Here is a 22,635-nt window from a genome sequence, read left to right on the forward strand (position 1 = left end):
ATTATAAATTCTCATTACACAAATTGAGGGTTTGTAGTGGTGACAGAGTAGGTTTAAATCACAAAATGCTATTTTAAATAGCATGGAATTTGTTCCGAAAGATATGATTAGCCTGAAACATCTTTCAGAATTGGCATACATATTGGGTAAGTGCATAAAGTGAAGTGAACAGAGTTAAAAGGGACATTCCCTGTGTAAATTAGTTTGTGAATAAAAACTTTATTTCCACATTTTATTGAAATGTGGTCACACATTATAAAAACAAATCAAGCAACTTTATGTATTTTATTATTATGTGCAAAATAAACAAAACTGTACAATCTGAACTATGCTTTCATATGATCACTTTCAGGATTATTGCCATTTCTCGGCAGGAAAAATGAGAAACCAACACCACCACTCAATTTACTTGCTGATTTTGGAGGCGGTGGCCTGATGTGTGCTTTGGGTATTGTAATGGCATTGTTGGAAAGATCTAAATCCGGAAAGGGACAAGTTATTGATGCAAGTATGGTAGAGGGTGCAGCATACTTGGGTAGTTGGATTTTCCGTTCCCAGCATTTGCCTTTCTGGGGGAATTCCCGAGGAGAAAATCTGTAAGTCCATCTTCTCACAAGGAGAGTTGCTTTTAGTAAATGTGCTGATAAGCTTCAATGGTTTATGCTTTCAAGCTGTTCATACACATGTGTTTTAGCCATCATTACATTATTATCTATACTTTCACACTGTATATTTTCTGTGCTACAAACAATAGCTCATTAAATACTACTGAAACTAGGTATTTACAAAAAATTTATAGCAGACATAATGTTCAAGAATCTCTTAAGTGCATAAAAAATCTTTCAGTTGATAAGTTTTAATTTGTCCTTATAAGGATTTCCATGATTTGCTGTATATCATTAGACAACTTTTTAAAGAAATGTCCATGGAGACAAGTGGTTAATTGATGCTATTGTATTTTTATATTTTCCCTAAAATAGATATTATTAAAAATATGTTTCAATCTCAGGTTACAAGTGGTATCTTTGTGACATCCAGTGATGTGTTATTATGATATGAATTCAAACAGTGGAATAATAATAATATGAAAACAATGGGTTGTTAGTCACCACATAGATAGGGCACTGACTGCCAGACAGGCACAAAGAAAAATACTGCTGAATATTATTCAGCTATCAGATTAAGTCCTTAACCAGATGTAGACAAAAAAAAACACTCGCATAAGCACCAGTCTCACACACATGGTCACTGTTGTCTCTGGATACTAAGGCTTATGACTGTTCATTGCATCTGAAGTGAGCAGTGATCCTCGTTCTGGTGGTAAAGGGGGCTAAGAGGAGGCGTGGGGTGGGGAGGGACAGCAAGTTAGAGGTGAGGAAAGATGCAGTGGGAGCATGCACAGATAGTCAGAATAATGGGTTACTAGGTGTAGCTTTGGGAGGCTCTATTGGAGGGGGGAGATGTCAAAGGGGAAAGGAGACCAAGTAGGGAAGGGAAAAGACTATGTAGATGTCAGTGAAAACTTCTTGGTTTTCTAGCCACGTCGGGCTTTCGATGGCTAGCTCAGCTTTCGTTGTCAGGATTAAAACTACTGAATGCCAGGGCTGGCACTATTTCCTGGTTATATATCTACGATTACAGCTGCTGGCACCAGTCAGAGTGGGCCAAAACAATGGGTGAATCAAAGGTGAGTTGGGCAGCTCATAGCACCCCCGGCCTGCTGCGGGCCGATTGTTGTCCAGTAGTGTGAGGGGCCAGTGCCACATCTGAAACTGCCACTCCTGCCTCCCTACAAGCATTAAGCATCTGTCGTTGATTCCTTTTGACATCCAAAGCCTGCCTCCATGTCCTACCTATAGTGTACCCTGGTCTCTGTTGAAATTGTTGCTGTTCTTTCTAGTCTCAGCTGCCTCTTCTATATTAGTCTAAGTGTGTTGATGCATGAGCCAAGACTCTTGTTTTCTCAGATTGTATTTTGTGACCATTTTCAAGGCAATGCTCAGCTATGAGCAACTTGTTGAGCTCCCTTTGCTTAATATGTCTTTTGTGCTCAGTACAACACTCTGCAACTGTACACATTGTCTGGCCTTTATAGATGCTGCCACACTTGCAAGGGACACCATACTCATCAGGCACATGAAGAGCTATGTCATCTTTAACAGGGTCCAACATATTTTGGGGGCGGGTGGAACACTGGTCTCAATCCACGTTTTTGCAGTACACTTCCTAACTTGCTGCTCATTGCCCCACAGTATTACAGGAAAGCTGCCAGCTTTGCTGCTTCTGCTGATTCACAGGGTGCCTCCTTCAGCAACAACTTCAAGCATTTGCAATATCTCTTTTGCTGTAGCCATTCTCCCTGAACACATGTCACAAGTGCTGCAATTCAGACTGTAGGCCGCCCTCATCAGAAATAACTTTGGCTTTGTGTATTGATGTATTCAGCACCACTTTTTTGTGTACAGGGTGGTGAAAACTACCAGCAGTCAAATATCGATCAGTGTGCAGCAGTTTCCTGTACTGAATGACCGAGCCCACCTCCTGCCTTCCATTCAATTAAAACACCTAAGAACAGTAACTTGCCATCCTTCTCCATGTCAGTGGTAAATTTAATGTGGGAATAGACATCGTCATCTGATCCATGAACTGCTGCAGTGTATTTTTACTGTGAGGCCATATCAGGAAGGTGTCATTGACGTACCTAATGAAGCAAGATGGACGCATCACCGCAGAGTTCAGAACTTGCTCCTCAAAGTGCTCCATGAAGAAATCTGTCACTTTATGTTAACAGAATCTTCCATTGGTTCTTGGTAGAACAACATTGTAATAAAAGAAAAGCACCAGTTTGCTTTTGTTCTACAGTATTAATCTTTATTGTGTTAACCGGTTTTTGGGTTACAAGGCCATCTTGAGACATTTACTGAGTATTGTCACCAAAGAAGTTACAATGTTTGCAAACAACGTTGGAAGAGTAGTAACATGTATAGACTGAAGCAGAAACATACAGAATGTAACATCTTTGACAGTGTGGTGGTAATGCAATAAAAAGTAAAAAATTGAACTGTAAATAAATAAAGTGGAGTATACAGGAAAACTTTAACACAAAATAGGAACAGCATGCCCACATAACAGCTTCTATTAATAAACAAAACTAATAAAATAAAATAAAATAAAATAAAATTAGTACTTGACAAGGCTACATCAGGAGGTATAAAACATGGAGAGTGATACACAAATCAATTAAAAGAAGAAACAGTTATCAGTGTAACTACAGAATACACAAGGAACTTGTGAAATATCAATAAGACAAACAGAAATAAATAATTGCAGGAAAATGGAAGAGTTTGAGGGAACATATGCAGTCTTTGTGAGTGTGCTGGTACTGCATTTTAACATTTAATTCAAAACTGTGGCTATGTAACAGATTACATTAAATAAATCAACCAAGTAAAATATAAACAATATCTGATGAAGCAACTACGAGAGATGTTAAACGTGGACAATAATACAAGTACCAGTTGAAACTGCAGTCTATATGGAATGCATAGACAACTTCAATAAAACAAAAGAATACAGGAAAATGGGAATATGTAGGAACAGACAGTGTGGGAAGTAATGAACAACAGAGATGATTATGTGAAGTTTAGGAGAGGGGAAGTGTTGAGCTGTGTCTGGTCATTTAGGATTAGATCTGGACTGTGAGCAAGATGTTTGTCAATTTCCAGGGCTTCCAGCAGGTTGAGTTTATGGCCTTTGTTTGCTAAGTGTAGTACATGGGACACTGGCTGATAGTTGTGACCCTCACTCAGTACATGCTCAGCAAATGTGGAGTCAGAATTTTGAAAACTCCAGTTGCATTCGTGTTCAGCTGGCCTAGTTGCTATGTCTCTGCCTGACTGACCGATGTAAAATTTGTCACAATCAGAGCAGGTGATTTTGTATACCCCACTGTTGGCTAATAACTGGATCTTATCCTTGCTATTAAAAATACACTGGGATGTTGTGTTCTTAACATAGTAGGAAGCCTATACTTGCAGGCTTTCAGTGCTTTGGCTACAATCTGTGATACCTCACCTAGATATGGTAGTGTGCACCATTTCTTGCAGACAGAGGATGGGGAAGTAGGTGGGGCATTTTTCTGTTTTTGTTTCCTGTGCAAGACGTGGCCAATAAGAACTGGACTGTAGCCATTGGCTGTGGCAATAAATTTTATTGTATCTAACTCTACTTTAAAATCATCTCTGGACATGGGTGTAAATATGAGATGGTGTACCATTGAGTGGAAAGCTGCATGTTTGTGAGCTATGGGGTGTTGTGAGCAAGAAGGTATTACTCTGTCTGTAGTTGTAGTTTTTCTGTAAATTTTGAAATAATGTGTGTGTGTGTGTGTGTACTGATGTCAGTGGTGAGAGCTAAGAAGTTTATGGATTTGTTGCCAACCTCCATTGTGAACTGAATATTTTTATGTTGACTGCTTAGCTTTTACTAAAATGTGTTGAGTTTCTTGTAGTACCAGTCCACATACACCACACATCATCTACATATCTAAACCAGTATTTGATAGTTGCATTCAAAGGTTTTGTTTTTAGAAAATTTTGTTCAAAATGGTCCATAAATATTTCAGCCAACAGTGGACTAAGAGGGGACCCAAAGCTAAGCCATCAAATTGTTTATAAAGAGTCCCTTGTAACTGGAAATAATTCTGTGCCAAGCATGACTGAGTAGCCAGTTTCAAGTCATTCAGTTCCACAGGAATGACATTAGACTTGTGCATCAGCTCTGTCAGAATATCAATGCATTCCACCACTGGTATGTTGGAAAACAAACTGCAGACATCAAAGGATACTAATTTATCACTGTGTGAGACAGATATACCTTTTAACTTATTTACTAGGTCAACAGAGTTTGAAATACCATACTTTGGTTTGAATTTAAGATGGAGCAGTTAATGATGACACAACTGGATGAATAGGAACAGCTTGTTTATGCAGTTTAGGAAGCCCATAAGTTCTAGGAGGCACTGGGTTCCTATTAGTTAACAGTTTTGCTTCAGACTCAGAGAATATGCTTTTGCATGAACTGATTGCATATTTAACATCCTATTTGAATAATTTAGTAGGATCTTTAGAAAGGACTTGGAAGCCTGTAGTATTCAGGAAATCATTAACTTTATCCACATAATCATATTTGTTCAAAAGTACAATAATGTTGCCTTTACCAGATTTTGTAGCAATGGTATCTTGGTGTTGTAATTTCTGTTTTAAAGACTTGAGGGTGTGAAAGTCAATAGACCATGGGATGTTACACACAAATATGATTTCATTCTTTAGTGCAAGGGCAACTAAATATTTTGCGGTGGTGTCTTTCATTAGAGCATATTCAATATCTACTTTCATAACATCCATTTGTTTTTCTGATAGAGGGTGGGGAGGAGCATATTTAAAACCTTTCTCTAGCACTTTTTGTTCATTTGGAGACGGAACCAAGTTTGATAGTTTAATTGCGCATTGGGAAAACTTTTGTTTACAATTTGAGGTTAGAGGTGCACTCACTTTCCTAATCATAGATAATTTCCTGTTTTGCTGCAAAAATATGTATTGTCGCCGCAGGAGACAGTGATGAGCACATTGCTTTGCCATCCTTCATTCCATAATATTCATCGTGGTACAAGAATTATGTTGCCGTTAGAACATGATGGAACAACCTGACAATTCTAGGTGGAAACTGCTATGCTAAAAGATCCTGCATGTCTTGTACTGGCACCCCATAAAAAGTGACACCACATCCAGACTAACTATTACATCGTTTCGACCAATTTTCATTTGCTTGAGCATTTCAAAAAATGTCTGTGAGTTTACAACATGGTGTTCACAATGATCCAGTATCATTGCTAATATTTCTGCAAGATATTTTGCCAGTCTGTAGGTGGGTGACTTGATTGTACTAACAATGAGTCTAAGAGGAACATGTTCCTTATGTATCTTCAGTAGTCCATAAAGCCAGGGAGGTCTGGTGGTGCAAGGCATTAATTTCTTCACCACTTCATCTGGTAAACCACATTCCTTTAATAGCTTCCCTGTCTTCCTGACTATGGCCTTTGTCAGTTTGCAACTTAGCTTCTGGTATGCATCATCTTCTAATAAATGTAGCTAGCACCTTCAGATGTAGTCTTCAGTGTTCAGAACCACAGTGGCATTCCCTTTGTCGGCTGGCAAGACAACCAAGTCCTGTACTCATGAAATAAGCGTAAGCCATGTTGTAATTCTTCATGATTTCCCGGTGATCTGTTGACATCTTGGATATTCGGGAATCCAGCCAGATGTTTGCGTCGTTCTCGCACGATATTTCAACAGCGTGCCTTTCTGTCTTCTTCAAGTGCTACCTGAGACTCGTCCTTGGGTCAATCGAGTCCAGCATTTATGCCCGGAAGGAGTTGGGCGTTCCCTAATCGGTCCGCACTGAATTGAGTGTTCCGTCTGTGGTCCACGCCCGCCAGACTCGACTTCCATGTACCCCTCCAGTCGCAGATGTTCAGATTGCCATCCACACCTGTTTTGGCCGTCCTCAACGGTTGTGGTCGTCATCTGAGGTGTGTCAGATCCTACCTGAAATGTTGGGTACTCTGTCTCATGACTTTGACTATGATTTCCTCTTCTGTTTCGTGCTGGGCACTCCATAATCGGTCCGTGCCGCGTCATGTGTTCCATCTGCAGTCCACGCCCACCAGATGTGGCTACATTGGCCCTCTCTGGTCGCCGGTGTTCCAAACGCCATCCGTGCAAGGCCTGGCCGTCTTCTGAAGTCGAGTTCATGATCTGGGGTGTGTCAAATCTGGTCTCTAATGTCCTACACCTTGTCTCACAGCTGTTCTCTCGGTCTCCACTTCTATTTCTTGTAGAATCCCGAAGTGTCCTGCATTGAAGCCATTGAGATTAAGGTCATAGACAATCTAATCAACCGTGACTTGGGATACCAAATCAGCACTGCCTGGAATCCAGCGCTTGAGATTGTGAAAACTCAACACAGGACCAGATGAGGTAGTGGTGAAATGAATGCCCCATGCTGCCAGACCTCCCAGGCTTTATAGACTGCCAAAGATACATAAGAAACATGTTCCACTTAGGCCCATTGTTAGTGCAGTCAGTTCACCCACCTACAGAATGGAAAAACATCTTGCGGGATTATTAGTGCCGAAACTGGCTCATTGTGAAGGCATGCTGTCAACTCAGACATTTCAACAAATGCTCAAGAATATAAAAATAGGTCAAAACAACATAATGGTTAGTCTGGATGTTGTCACTTTTTATGAGGGTGCCAGTACAAGACAGGCAGGATCTTACGGCCCAACAGTTTCCACATGGAATCGTCAAGTTTTAATGACAACATACTTCTCGTACTGAGACAAATATTATGAAATGAAGCATGGCTCAGAAATGGGCTCACCACTGTCTCCTGCAATGAAAAATTTCTTCATGGAGCACTTTGAGGAGGATGTTCTGAACTCTGCGGTGTTGCATCTATCTTGCTCCCTTAGGTTCATCAATGACACCTTTCTGATATGGCCTCACGGTGAAAATACACTGCAGCAGTTTCTGGATCGCATGAAAGGTGTCCATCCCAACATTAAATTTACCATTGACATGAAGAAGAATGGCAAGCTACTGCTCTTAGATGGTTTGGTTGAGTGAATGCAGGTCATTCCAAGAGCAGGAAACCGAAACACACTGATCGATATTTGAACGCCAGTAGTTTTCACCACCCTGTACACAATAAAGTGATCCTAAACACATTAATACACAGAGCCAAAGTTATTTCTGATAACGATCACCTACAATCTGAATTGCAACACTTGAGACGTGTGTTCAGGGTGAATGGCTACAGCAAAAGTGATACTGCAAATGCTTTCACGTGTCACTGAAGAAGGAAGCCTTGTGAATAGGCAGATGCAGCCAAGCTGGTGGCTTTCATGCCATACTGTGGGGCAATGAGCAGCAAGTTAGGACATGTACTGCAGATACAAGATTTGTTGCGCCCTGTTAAAGATGACACAGCTCTTCGTGTGCCCGATGAGTGGGTGTCCCATGCAAGAGTGGCAGCATCTATATAGGCACTAATGCAGAGTGTTTTACCAAGCACAAGAGACATATTAAGCAAAGGGAGTTCGACAAGGCAGCTGTAGCTGAGCATTGCCTCGAAAACAGACACAAAATACAGTTTGAGAACACGAGAGTCTTCGCTCATGCATCAACATACTGGGACTCCATTATAAAAGAGGTGGCTGAAATTAGGATGAAAGTAACAATGTCAACAGTGACCAGGTCTCACAATTAATAAAATATTCTTGGCTATTATGCCATGGTTGATTGCATTTCACTTTAAAACTCAACGTTTCATCCCCATTTGTGGAGGACAAAATATCAGGTTTTAAAGTGAAAGCCATTCAACCATGGCACAATAGCCTGGAATATCTTATTGTGACAATTCTGGCCCTGAAAGTTTACATTTTATGGAGACCAAGTGGGTAGGGCATGGGGGCAGGATTTGGATGTCAAAAGGAAGCAACGGCAGATGCTTAACACTTGCAGGGAGGGAGAGCAGCAGTTTCAAATGTGGTGCCAGCCCATTGAGCCATCTGACGTCACTTCGTCCCGCGGGGGTCTGGAGCTGCTATGAGCTGCCCAACTCACCTTCCACATGTGCATCGTTTCAGCCCTCTCTGATTGGTGCCAGCAGCTGTAATGCCAGCAGCTGTAATCATAGATATATAAGCAGGAAATAGTGCCAGCTCCGGCAGTCAGTACTTTTACTCCTGATGACGATGGTGGAAGTAGCCATTGAGAGCTTTTATTCTAATTGATGTGGCTTGAAAACCAAGAAGATTTTATTCAGTCATGCTGCGGCAAAAGACTTCAAGGGCACTATATAGATGTGTTAGCAGGATAGAAGGCATGCATAGGGCTGAAATGGGGGAAGGGAAGGAGATAGGCAGTTAGAGGATAGGCAGGATAGAAGGCATGCATAGGGCTGAAGTGGGGGAAGGGAAGGAGATAGGCAGTTAGAGGATAGGGACTGCTGATGGTAAGGCTAGGGGTTTCTGGGATTGGAGAATATGTTGCAGGGAGAGTTCCCACTTGAACAGTTCAGTAAATCTGGTGTTGGTGGGAAGAAGACACAGTCATTGAAGTCAAGCACATCATTTTGGGCAGTTGGCTGAGCAACTAAGTGGTCCAGCTGTCTCTTAGCCACAGTTTGACAGTGGCCATTCATGCAGACAGATTGTTTGCTAGTTGTCATGCCCACATATAAGCAGCACAGTGGTTGCAGCTGAGTTAGTAGATCACATGGCTACTTTTACTAGTTCCCATGCCTCCGATGGGATAGGAGATGCCTGTGAGAGGACTGTAGTAGATGGTAGTGGGAGGGTGTGTGGGACTGGTCATTCATTTACATCTATTACAGGGATATGAGACATAGGTCGGGTGCATTGTGAAATACCACTGTGGGAGGGATGGGGAGGCTATTCCTTACTTCAGGGCTGATAAGAGATAGCCACAAAACCTAGAAGGTAATGTGATTCAGTAGCTCCAGTCCTGGAAGGTACTGTATCATGAGGAGGGTACTCTTCTGTGTGGGTGGATAGTGGGTATGTGCGGGACAGCAGGTAATTGGGAGACAAGGCACAGAATATCTGTTTCTGTATAAGGTGAGGAGGGTAAGTTCAGTCAGAAGGCCTCAATCAGACCCTTGTCATATTTGGAGATGGACATCTTGCCACTACAGATGCAATAACTGTAGGTGGCTAGGCTGTATGGAAGGTACTTCTTGGTGTGAAATTGGTGGCAGCTGCCAAAGTAGAGGTGGTGTTGGCAGTTGATAGATTTGATATGGATGGAGGCTCCATCTCCAAGGAGGAGGTCAACATCAAAAGAGGTGACTTGCTGGGCTGACAAGGACTAGATCAAGAAAATGGAGGAGAGGGTGTTGAGGTTTTGGAGAAATGAAGGTAGGGAGCCCTCACATTCACTCTAGGTCATGAAGATGTTGCCAATGAATCTGAAACAGCTGAGGGGTTTGGAATTCAATGTGGTTAGGGAAGATTCCTCTAGAAAGACCACGAATAGCTTGCATAGGATGCTGCCCTGCTGAGGCCCATTTCTGTACCATGAATCTGTTTGTAAAAATAATTGTGGAGGAAGATATACTTGCTCATGGTGACCAGGAAGAAGGTTGTAGGTTTGGAGCCAGTCAGCCGTTGCTAAAGGCTATGATCAGCAAGGCCATGAGCATAGGGGATGTTAGTATGGAGAGAGATGGAATTGACAGTGACATGTGGGATGTCAGTTGGTAAAGGAAGGAAGATTAGAGTTTAACACGCCATAGAGAGTGCAGTCATTAGAAATTAATCACATGCTTGTATTACAGAAGGGTGGTGAAGGAAATTGGTTGTGCCCTTTACAAAGGAACCATCCTGGCATTTAGCTGGAGTGATTTAGGGAAGTCAGAGGAAACTTAAATTTGGATGCCCTCCCAAATGAGAGACCAATGTGTAAATCACTGTGCCACCACATGGGTAGGTGGTAAAGGAACAGGCACTGTGGAGAGATGGTAGAGGAAATGGTTGGTGTCTTTTATATATGAGGGTAGGTTATTGGCATTAGGCTGGGGATGTTGGTTGACAAGGGTAGAGATTCTCTCTTTGGTGGTGCAGTAACCAGCTACAATGGGGTATCCTGTATGGTTGGGTTTATGTACTTTAGGAAGCATGTAGAAGGTAGAAGCGCACGGAATGGTGGGTGTGAGAGAGCTGAGGAGAGACTGGAGATAATGCTGGATTTCTTGAATGGCATCACGGTGGCAGAGCTCATATATGGATGTACCTGACAGGTGACAGTCTCACCACCAGGTAATCTGTGCAGCTCATAACAACAGTGGTGAAGTCTTTGTTGGCAGGTAGAATTATAAGGTCAGGATCAGTTTGCAAGTGGTTCTTTCTGTGATGTGAGGTTGGTTGTGATGTTGAAGAATTTGAGGAAGGATGGGGAGGAAAGGTTCCAGATTAGGAAATTCTGGAAATTTAACAAGGGATGACTTGGGGGGCAGTGGGAGGGGAAGGGGGGGGGGGGAGACTACAGTTAAATGGAGCAGCAAAATGACTCAGACAGGTATCAGTATTGGTTCTGAATTGAATTTGCCTTAATGACACCATTCCAGAAAGTCAGCAGCATCTCCAGTCCCTCCTCAAATCCCTAAGTCCATCCTATAACTTCTCCCCTGAGTCTCCCTCCCTCCTCACCACCACCACCTCCACCACCACCACCACCACCACCACCACTCCCTCCACACCTATCTTCTACACGCCTCCATCCACCCAGAACACTCATAATCTATGGTACAGCAACTGGAACCTGCATGGCACTGTCCTATGCAAACCTATTCATGGGCCCTCTAGAGGACTCCTTCCTAACCACCCAGAATCCAAAACCCCCTCATCTGGTTCGAATTCATTGACAGAATCATTATGCAGACTGAGGGTGAGGACAGCCTACCCACATTGTTCCAGAACCCCATTTGCTTCACCTGGTCATCCTCAGCCCAACTAGCCACCTTCTTCAATGTCAACCTCCACCTCAAGGATTGGCTAATTCAGTACCTCTGTCTACATCAAACCTACCAACCACCAATAGTACCAGCCACCAAATCCACACCAATAAGTCTCTTTCATAGAGCCTAGTCGCCTATGCTCATCATGCCTGAAATGATGAGCAATCCCTTTCTTAGGGTGTTAAAGGTCTCATTGTGGCCTGCAGACCAAAATTACCATCTCAAGCTTGTCCAGAAACATATCTGCCATGCTCTGTCTCCTCATTCACTTATGATCACCTCCATACCAGTTGTCTAGCCACAAAGGAGCACATCCTGTTACTCAGCACCACCCAGGACTGGAGCAACTGAATCACATCTTCAGCCAGGGTTTCGACTACCTCTTATTGTGGCCTGAAATTAGAAATATCCTCCACACCCCTCCCACAGTGGTATCCTTCAGTTCATCAAATATTGTCCATCCTTATTCTACCCCTGCTTCTAAATTCTTGCCCCATGGCTCATATCCCCACAGTAGACCTAGATGCAAAACCTGTCCCATACATCCTCCCACTGTCATCTACTTTAGTCCTGTCACAGGCATCCCCTATCTCATCAGAGAAAGAGTCACTTCTGAATGCAGTCATTACTAACTTAGCAGCAATGACTGTGCGACATTTGACATGGGCATCACAACTAACAAGCTATCTGCCCACATGAATGGTTACTGCAAACTGTGGCCAAGAGACAGCTGGATCACCCAGCTACTGAGCATGCCACCCAACATAATCTTGACTTTGGCTGCTTCATAGCCTGCCTGAGGCATCTGGATTCTTCCAACCACCACCAGCTTTTGTGAACTGCACAGGTTGGAACTCTCCCTGCAAAATATCCTTTGTTCCCTTAAACCCACAAACCCACTAGCCTCAACCTTCACTATCCCCGATATCCGCCTGCCTATCCCCTTCCTTTCCTTCATTCCAACTCTAAACACATCTGCTACCCTGCCAACAAATCTGCATAATCTTTCACCTTCCCTACTTTTCTCCTATTCCCTTTGCTCCCCCACCTTCCCTCTCCACCTCCACCTCCACCTTCCAAAATGCCATCTGATGCTGCACCTAGGAACCCATTATTCTGCACATCCCTGCATGCTCCCACATGCATTAGTAGCATCTTCACCCATGCCTACCCTCAGTCCCTCTCCCTCCCAACCCCATTCTTCCTTTGTAGCCCCACTACCCAGTCCAGCCTGTTGAGCCTTGTACAGCATTGACCATATGTGTATTATTTGTTATTTATGTCTGATGAAGGATTATTCAGATAACTGAATAATATCCAGTATTTATTTTCATTGTGCAAATCTGCCACACTAAAACTCCCCTGTATGGTGATTATGTTATATATTCAAATAAACACTGTTGCATATAGAAATTAATTTGGTTTTCTAGTGTATTGCAGTCCCCTTTTTCTTCATCTTTTTATCTGCTGCTGATGATTTGTACTAAGTTGAAACCATTAAGGATATAACTTCTGTTGCCTGAGGCTGAAATATACAATTTAAGAAAAAGTTAAAAGATTGCCACAGTTTCCTCAAGGCAGTAGCCTAGTCTGTGTACATAAAGCAATGTTTTCCTGCAGGATGTATGTTGTGGTCCATAGCTCTTTTATTATTCATTATCATATGATGATCATTTCTAGTTCATGAAATGTAGTGGTGAATTTGTCCATTCATGATGCTAACTCTTACACTCTACATTATGAACATAGTCTTACAGGCATACACAAAATATGTTGTTGTTGTGGTCTTCAGTCCTGAGACTGGTTTGATGCAGCTCTCCATGCTACTCTATCCTGTGCAAGCTTCTTCATCTCCCAGTACCTATTGCAACCTACATCCTTCTGAATCTGCTTAGTGTATTCATCTCTTGGTCTCCCTCTAAGATTTTTACCCTCCACACTACCCTTCAATACAAAACTGGTGATCCCTTGATGCCTAAGAACATGTCCTACCAACTGATCCCTTATTCTAGTCAAGTTGTGCCACAAATAAAGTCAGTAAATTATTCTTGGTACAATTTTTCTTTCTAGATTCATGTTTTCTTGTATTAGCAATTATTCTAACCAACCAAACTTGATGATGTAGACTGCAGATGCCTCTCTCCAGATCTGAATCCCACATTGCAGACATGAGTGGTCTATCCATAGTACATTTATCATAGATCAGATGGAAATACTATAATTGCAAGACATTTTAAGAAGTAAATATTGCAGCTTGTTTTCTGAAAGATGTATCTGACATGTTCTTTCCTTGTCATATACCCATTCATCCTGTGTATGGATAGGGCAAATAGGTGATAAACTTGAGTTTTTCTCAGTACCAGAAAATGAAAGAAGAGGGGTAGACTGAAAAAGCTGGAATGAAAGAAGAAAAATGTTACAATCTCCAGAGATAGGCACAGCAAACCATCCCTGCCACCGTGAAATTACTCTGAAAGTATGTTGCTTTTCCCCACGTTCTGGAGGACTGAGGTGTTCGTCAACCTTATAGAATAGAGACTTTCCTAACGCAGCCTGAAAATTGGTTTCAGCTGTCTGCTGTTGAAAGCAGTGCCTGTTGTTTACACTACATTCGACCCCCTTTCAAAATTTCTTCATAGGTGTACCCAACATTGATTCCTCAATCACCACAAGAATAACAATATTTTAATTCTCCATTTACATATGTTGATAGTGGGTCAAAAGCATTAATTCTTGGCTTTCTCAGGAACTATTATGTTGTGGACTGATCATATACAGAAAAACTGTTTATTTTTGAGTGTTCTATATATTCCATTTGAACGAAAATGGATCCTACACCATGGTCTTGGACTATAAATTAATTACAAAAGATTCCTAAGGTCACAATTCAAACACCCTTGAAAATTTTCTTGACATTTGTATCCATTTCCAAAATATAGAGGTTGAAAGTTACTCTACTTCTACACATAATATTCAGTATGAGGCAAAATCTAAATAATAAATAACCACAGCAAGCTGCCCAAATTTTAAGGGTATATTCGTTAGACATTTATCTAGAAGAGCCATCTCCGTATTTTCAAAAATCTGACTGCAAAGTGGTGTACCAGCTGCCTCATCTAGCTTCCTCAGCAACTTTAAAATTTTTCCCTAACGTTTTGGCATGCGAACATATTCGCGGATTTTTATGCTGAGAGAAAGACAATGGCACAGTGAAAGCGATGGCGAAGTAATACATAGTGGAAGATAGTAGGCAGTGGTTGTGTTATAGAAAGAGCAAAGGAGACAGTGACAGTGAGATGAAACTGTAGTAGTGGGGCAGAACAAAAGGGACTGTGCTGTGACACAAGAGACAGTCGGAGAGAGACAGACAAAGAGATAATGACAATGAATAGAGCTGAAAGAGTGAGTGAGTGAGAAAGTGCAGCTGGGAGTGGATAGATATGAGCAACTTACAACAATGAACTAATGGGTATGAGTGAGTTACTGTTATGGGAGCTTGTGGAAGTTTGAAGGGAGTTGCATGGCGTGTGTGGCTTTTTATTTACTTTTTAACCTTTTTTATTTGTATTTTATTTTTTTAAAGAAAGAAACAATATGATCACTTTCCAAAATTTTTTAGAAAATTTTTAAAGGTGCTGAGGAAGGTAGAATGAGGCAGCTGGTACCTGACTTTTCAGTCAGTCTTTTAAATAAACAGGAACATATTCACATTTTTTTGTGCTCGATAGGAGCATTTTTCTGCTGGTGGTTACATCAGTTATGAAATTTCATACTTTCTGTTCAGTCTGAACATTTACCAATCTTAGCAAAGTAATTATTTGCAATTTAGACACCACCTTCAAAACTTTACTTTATGTAGCTATTAATGCAAACATACTATTCAGAGTTACTCTTTGGAAATTATGAATCGAGAATAAAACAATAATTCTAAGTAGGCAATGATCATTCTTTTGCAGTCAATGCATTACGGAAAGAACTCTCTTCACAACTCTTAAATATGGTGAGCACTATTTGCAAAATACATGCATATGAGACCCTTTATATTTTTCTAAAAGTCTGTTTTGCAAGCCATTGGTGAGTAGGCTGCATTTTATCTTGTACTGGGATGATGTTAAAACTACAGTCTTGCTCAGCACTGGTAACTGTTCTAGTTTATTTGCCTGATCTCTTCACATAAATTACAAAGCATATATGTAGTTGTATGGCACTGGTATGTGGAAGTAAGTAATGTTGTATGCGGTTATCACACACAGTCCATTACCATCACAATAAACTGTAAAGTAAGCTGTTTGAATCCTTACTCTATAACAATTATACATTCAGTTGTCTCATCAGGCAATCTGTATAGATTTGAGATATCCTCTGTACTCAGTACAAATTTTGGGTAACATGAATATACTGTACGTCTTCCATTTTTAACAAGCTGTCTGCCAGCTCTCTCTCTCTCTCTCTCTCTCTCTCTCTCTCTCTCTCTGTATTTGATTGTATATATAATGATTAAAGAAGGGAGGGAAGAAGATAGGGCTGGAGGTGGGTGTGGGGCAGCAGAAATTAGGAAAAGAAGATTGCAAGATAGAAGGATGTGTTGTAAAAATAATTCTCATCTATGTAGTTCAAAGAAGCTCATATTGGGGAGGATCCATATGGCACAAGTTGTGAAGCAACCACTGAAATAGAGCATGTTCCACCACTGGATGGTCAACTTTGTTCTTGTTCTCAATTTGGCAGAGGCCGTTCTTTCTGGTGTACAGATAGCTGCTGGTCGTGCCCACATATAAGGCTGTGCAGAAGTTACAACAGAGCTGATATATGCAAAACCGCTTCCATAGGTGGTCCTGCCTCTCACAGGATAGGATATGCGTCTGATAGGGTGGGAGCAGTACGTGCTGGGTGGGCACTGTGGGCTTTCAAATAGAAAATGTGGTGTGGCCCTCAACTTTGTACCCTCAGACTCAGAGTTGAAATATTAAAAGTTTTGGCTGGTTTCATTGTGTAGGGGCTGCGATACGTAGTTGCTGCATTACAAACCAAATGCTGCTGAGTCTACAGTATACAATATGAATATACAAATGAATTGAATGGTCGAAGGTTCCTATCACTTGGCAATTGTGAATTTTGAACGTAACATAGAAATTTATAAATGAAAGATTGCAATTAAATAAAATCTGCAGGTATTATTTTTAACAAATTTAAATGATGAGTATGATAGCAGAAGTACGTTTAAGTACGCCGTTTATTACTGCAAAACACTTATTGGTGTCGATGGTCCAGCAATTAAATAAAATATAACTTGACTAACAGGGAAACAATAGAGTCCTCCTTCACGTAATTAGTTATGAGCAGCAATATAGTTCATGAAATATTCACTTTTAAACGCATACTACGTCTTCACTGCAGAAGCCATGGAAATCTCACAAGTGCCACTTGTCAGCACTACGAAATATTTCTATCTTCCGCGACCACGCGCAAACTGCTCAACACTCCACATAGTTCCTGCGACCAACCGTTGCTGCTTCCCATCCAGCACTCCCCGTGTCCTGTCTGCAACCCAATGCTCCTCCCCCACTTCCATGCAGTCTCTCCATTCTTCAGTAGTCACCTACCGTAGTAACAAGCGCTGTGATTGACTAGAGCGCTCCCGCCATCTCTCCAAGCCAACGCACACTTACAGATATATTGAAACACATACAAAATACTGGATATACATTTAAATAACTTGAAATTAAATAAATATTACTACGGCTGGACCATAAACAAATCAAATAAACATATATCAAAGGAACAGAAACGAAAGCAGGCCAGTAGCCTAATGTCTCTGTGCTTTCTAAAACACAGTAAATATTTGACCAATTTATTCATGAATAGTATATATCGGATATAAACAAAGACAGATGAATAAATATATTTATAAGCTTGCTACTACCGTTTTTTCGTGTAACTGTGGAGTTCTTATGGCCTGACGTGATCAATAGTAATTGGCCACTTTGACCTCCAATAACTCGTGTACAATTCAAGTTACATGCCTGTAATTCATACCAATTTAGGTTTGCACTAATAGCTTTCTAAACACACATCAATCAACAAAATCAGATGAACCATTTAGATTTTGGAAATTCGTTGCTGGGTGTTAGTCAGATCCTAAAGTTTAAACTAATAAAGATATTGAAAGTCTGATTACACCATCAGAATCGTCATGCAAATAATGGCAATGGGTAATGGGTAATGTACATGCTCACATGGATTTTAGCACGAAGTATAGATCAACTAACACAGTCTTTTGACCAGGTGCCTCACAGAAATCGTGTCTGCCTCTGAACTCCGAGCTCCACTGTTTATCATGACAAATCTGTCCACAACGAAAACCAAAAGTAGAAACCCGTCAACAAACCATTTCCCAAAACCAACCAGGATCCTCGCTAAAGATTCCCTCCAGTAGAAAACGATAGTTTAAGAACAAAGTCACAAGGCAAATGACTGAATCACACTAAGCTCAAATTTCCACAAGTTCTTATAATTGACTTTAATAAATCCTTCCTACCTCCATGCACCAAAAAATGCATGCACATACAATTACAATATTAATACCCTTCAAATTGACCACTAAATTCTTTGCCACACTCTTATACAAAGCATAAATTAATACAAATTTTACTTAAATCCATGAGGTCACTGACCTCCACATAACCTCAGTGCCTAAACTTGCCCCTCTTGCACATGTACAGTGCCACAATAAACTAACAAATTACTAAGGAATCCCCAAGTAAAACATGTAATTACAATTTAGAACAGCTTTTCATCCCCCCCCCCCCCCCCTTTTCTCTATATACAGCCTCAACTCTGTCACATTTCTTAGACCCAAAGGTGTCCCTGAGACAGGGTATTTTAAATGGTATGCATTTGGGTGAGGGCACTCTGCCACAACAAATGGTCCATAGTATAACTCGAACAATTTGTTGATCTCCCTGTCCACTTTGCTGGAATGCTCTTTGGTGTGTACAAGCACTTTGTCCCCCAATTTGTACTTCATCGGTTTGTATCGCCCATCATGTTGCCTTTTCATTTCAGCGGCAAACTTTCTCATGTGGGCCGTTACTGCCTGCTCTCTTTCAGCAGCTAATTCAGCTTTTAACGGCGGGAATTCTACTGTTTCTGTGAGTACGAACTTTTGGTTTCACATCGGTCATGACTTCCAAAGGTGAGTACTCCGTAGCCTTACTTTTTACACTGTCGAGTACATCCTCAAACGCACTCACATACTCCACCCACTTGGAATGACAATTGCCGGCAGACGTCCTACATAAACGTCCTACTTCTCACGTATACCATTCACACGGTTTGCACGCAGTGTTGTAAACGGATATTTGGATATGTTGCACAGCCTGGTCATTCATGAACATGTTCTAATCATTCAGAGTAAACTGTGATCCGTTGTCAGGCAACAGCCTTATTGGTTTTACAATATTCTTGAAGAAATACTTCTCCAGTTTGGCGATCAGCGTTTTAGTGTTCACTTTCTGTATTGGATACAGTTTAATGAAGTTAGAGAACGCGTCCACCACAGCAAAGATGTACTTCATGCAGCCACATCCTGTGGGTAGTGGGGCAAAATTGTCCACAGCCAGTAACTCGCCCACATTAGTAGGTACAATGCTTTGCATTTTCCCATATTGTGCGGTCATGCAGTATTTGACCCATTGGCAACGGTCACATGCCACCAGCTGTGCACAGACCCGTCTGGCCAGCTTATTTATGGGCGGTTATTCCTTGATGATTTCGGTGCACTTTTTGGCCCCGTAATGTCCATGACTTAAATGGATGTAGTCTATTAACTGTTCCACATACCTATTGGGAAAACACAGTCTCCATTTGTCTGTCTTGTCATCTTTCTGCTGGAATAACACTCCCTTGTGTATCTTAAAATATTTGGGTACTTTCTCATATCCCTTGCTGTCGAAATTCACTTTAATGTGTTTCAGTTCAGGATCATCGTTTTGTGCTTGCCGCATATCTTTTGCACACCTCACGAATTTCTTTCTCTCCCACTACCTCCTTCATATACAGTAGTTTAAATTCGTTCGGCTCCTCCCTTCCATCGTCTTCCGCCCCCACTGGTAATCTGGACAGAGCCATCAGCAACACAACTTTCTGTGCCCTTGATGTAGCAGATTTCATATTCGAATTGCTGCATTAACATTGTCCAATGCAGTAAGCGGTCATTCAGTATCCTGCAGTCCTGCAGATAACTCAGCACTGTCACTTTTCTGCCCTCTAAATACATGCAGAATTTCTTAAATCCATGCACGATCGCGAGCATCTTCTTCTCTAATATGCTTATCCCCGTTTGTGCTTATTTAGCATAAGGCTGGAGAATGCCACATTACGGTGTTCAATTTTTCAATTGACTAGCTTTTCCTGAAATAGCTCACAACCTATTCCCTAGCCCAAACTGTCTGACACTAAACAGAAAGGGATATTCATATCTGGGTAGTACAACATCTTACTATTGCACAATTTGTCTTTTATACCCTGGAATTCCATTTGACATTCCTTGTTCCACCTCCAAGCTGCATTTTTCTTAAACAATTCGCCTAAATTCAGAAGATTCATTCCTCCCTCCCCCAAGAATTTTCTGTAGAAACCACACAAGCCCAAGTGTGACTTCAGTTATTTCCAAATTTTGGGTCTATTACATTTGGCAATGGACTTTAATTTTTCAGAACTAGGTAAAATTCCTTCCGAAGTAAGGATATGCCCAAGGGATTGAATTCTGCTCGAATAAACTCACATTTTGGGAGTTTTAAAGTCATTACACCTCATCTCAGAGCCGCGAGTACCTCCTCCAAAACTCGACAATGCTCATTCCACATTTCTGTAGCGATCAATATATCATCTATGTATATCGTAAGTTTGCTCATTAGACCCTCCCCACGACTTGACTCAATGCTCTTACAAAAACTGCCACAGAAATTGTAAATCCGGATGGTACTACCCTAAACTGGTAGCTTCACCCTTCAAAAAGGAAAGAAGTGTACCTTCTGCCTTCCTCTGCCAACAGGATCTGCCAAAATCCCAAGATCAGACCAACACTGGACATTAAATTCATATTATTAAAATTCTGTAGCAGTTCCTTCATATTGCCTGGCTGGTCTAATTCCCTTGCAATTACTTTATTAATTCTGACCAAGTTATCACATTTTTTAACAATAATGATAGGATTACAGTAATCTCTCCTACATTGTTCGACTATACCCCAATCCAACATTTGTTTTAATCGAACGCTGATGGCATCCCAATCAGCTATAGGTATTACATACAGTTTGCACTTTGTTTGTGAGGTTTCACTTTTATAGAGTACTCAAAATTGGTAACTTGACCAGGTCGATCCAAGAACATGTCCACGTTGCGATACAACAACCCACACAACTCTTCCTTTTCTCCTTCTGATATACCCTTGACTGCATCAATCACTTCCTTAATTCTGTTATGCATATCGACTTCCTCACTCCAACCCTCAGTAGCAATGGCATGAGCAATCTGAATTTCACCTTTTAAAAGTCTTTTAAATTTTACTTGCCCTTTTTCATTCTGAAATTCAAATTCTGGGCATTTCCCTACACAATTAAACGAAGTATTGTATTTGCACAGGAAGTCAGTTCCTAGAATTACCTCCTTTACTAAACCACTCGCTACAAAACATTATACCTCAAATTTATTTTCTCCAAATTTAAATTCTAAAAGTATTTATTGTCTTATTGGCTTACTCATACCACCATCTGCCATTTTAATCTGAACGCTAGTGACTGGGAAGATTACTAGTTTCCTATTTTTGATCATGTTCATAAAACTTTCTGTCAATGCTGACACATTACTACCTGAATCTAGAAGTGTCTCTAGCATTTCTTTGCCAACTTTAATTTCAATAATTAGCTGTACATGTACCATTTCCTTTCATTCTAAATATTTCTCCCTTAATAAATCATTTTCTACGTCTCGTCTCTCCTCTTCCAATTCTAGCATACACACATCCTGTTCTATTCATCCCTTAATCTCATGTTCTACATCTACATCTACATCTACATTTATACTCCGCAAGCCACCCAACGGTGTGTGGCGGAGGGCACTTTACGTGCCACTGTCATTACCTCCCTTTCCTGTTCCAGTCGCGTATGGTTTGGGGGAAGAACGACTGTCTGAAAGCCTCCGTGCGTGCTCTAATCTCTCTAATTTTACATTCGTGATCTCCTCGGGAGGTATAAGTAGGGGGAAGCAATATATTCAATACCTCATCCAGAAACGCACCCTCTCGAAACCTGGACAGCAAGCTACACCGCGATGCAGAGCGCCTCTCTTGCAGAGTCTGCCACTTGAGTTTATTAAACATCTCCGTATCGCTATCACGGTTACCAAATAACCCTGTGACGAAACGCGCCGCTCTTCTTTGGATCTTCTCTATCTCCTCCATCAGACCGATCTGGTACGGATCCCACACTGATGAGCAATACTCAAGTATAGGTCGAACGAGTGTTTTGTAAGCCACCTCCTTTGTTGATGGACTACATTTTCTAAGTACTCTCCCAATGAATCTCAACCTGGTACCCGCCTTACCAACAATTAATTTTATATGATCATTCCACTTCAAATCGTTCCGCATGCATACTCCCAGATATTTTACAGAAGTAACTGCTACCAGTGTTTGTTCCACTATCATATAATCATACAATAAAAGATCCTTCTTTCTATGTATTCGCAATACATTACATTTGTCAATGTTAAGGGTCAGTTGCCACTCCCTGCACCAAGTGCCTATCCCAAAATAATTCATTAAATATTTCCTTCGCCCCAAATTCATTCCTTCCCTTTTCTAAACCTCTAGCAATTTTAAACTACTCTCATTTCCACATATTCAGCAGTAACGACCATAACGTTCTACCGTACCAATGCCAATCAGTCACACTAAAGTCACGCTCCTCCTTCATATACCAATTCATACAAACTTCATTAAACAAAATATCTCCATCTACACTATTTACTTCA

The 22,635-nt window shown here is 41.1% G+C and overlaps 1 protein-coding gene across 3 annotated transcripts in view; it reads left to right on the top strand.

Moving 5' to 3' along the window:
• The window catches only part of LOC124776315 (alpha-methylacyl-CoA racemase), a 170,907-nt gene that overhangs the window by 127,837 nt on the left and 20,435 nt on the right, over positions 1-22,635 (top strand). For all 3 annotated transcript variants that reach the window (XM_047251250.1, XM_047251248.1, XM_047251249.1), the window contains exon 5: positions 353-596. In XM_047251250.1, coding sequence (XP_047107206.1) covers positions 353-596 — 244 coding nt within the window. The remainder of the gene's footprint in view (positions 1-352; positions 597-22,635) is intronic.

The sequence above is a fragment of the Schistocerca piceifrons genome, chromosome 2 (assembly GCF_021461385.2).
Source record: "Schistocerca piceifrons isolate TAMUIC-IGC-003096 chromosome 2, iqSchPice1.1, whole genome shotgun sequence".
In the NCBI taxonomy this organism is placed as follows: Eukaryota; Metazoa; Arthropoda; class Insecta; order Orthoptera; family Acrididae; genus Schistocerca; species Schistocerca piceifrons.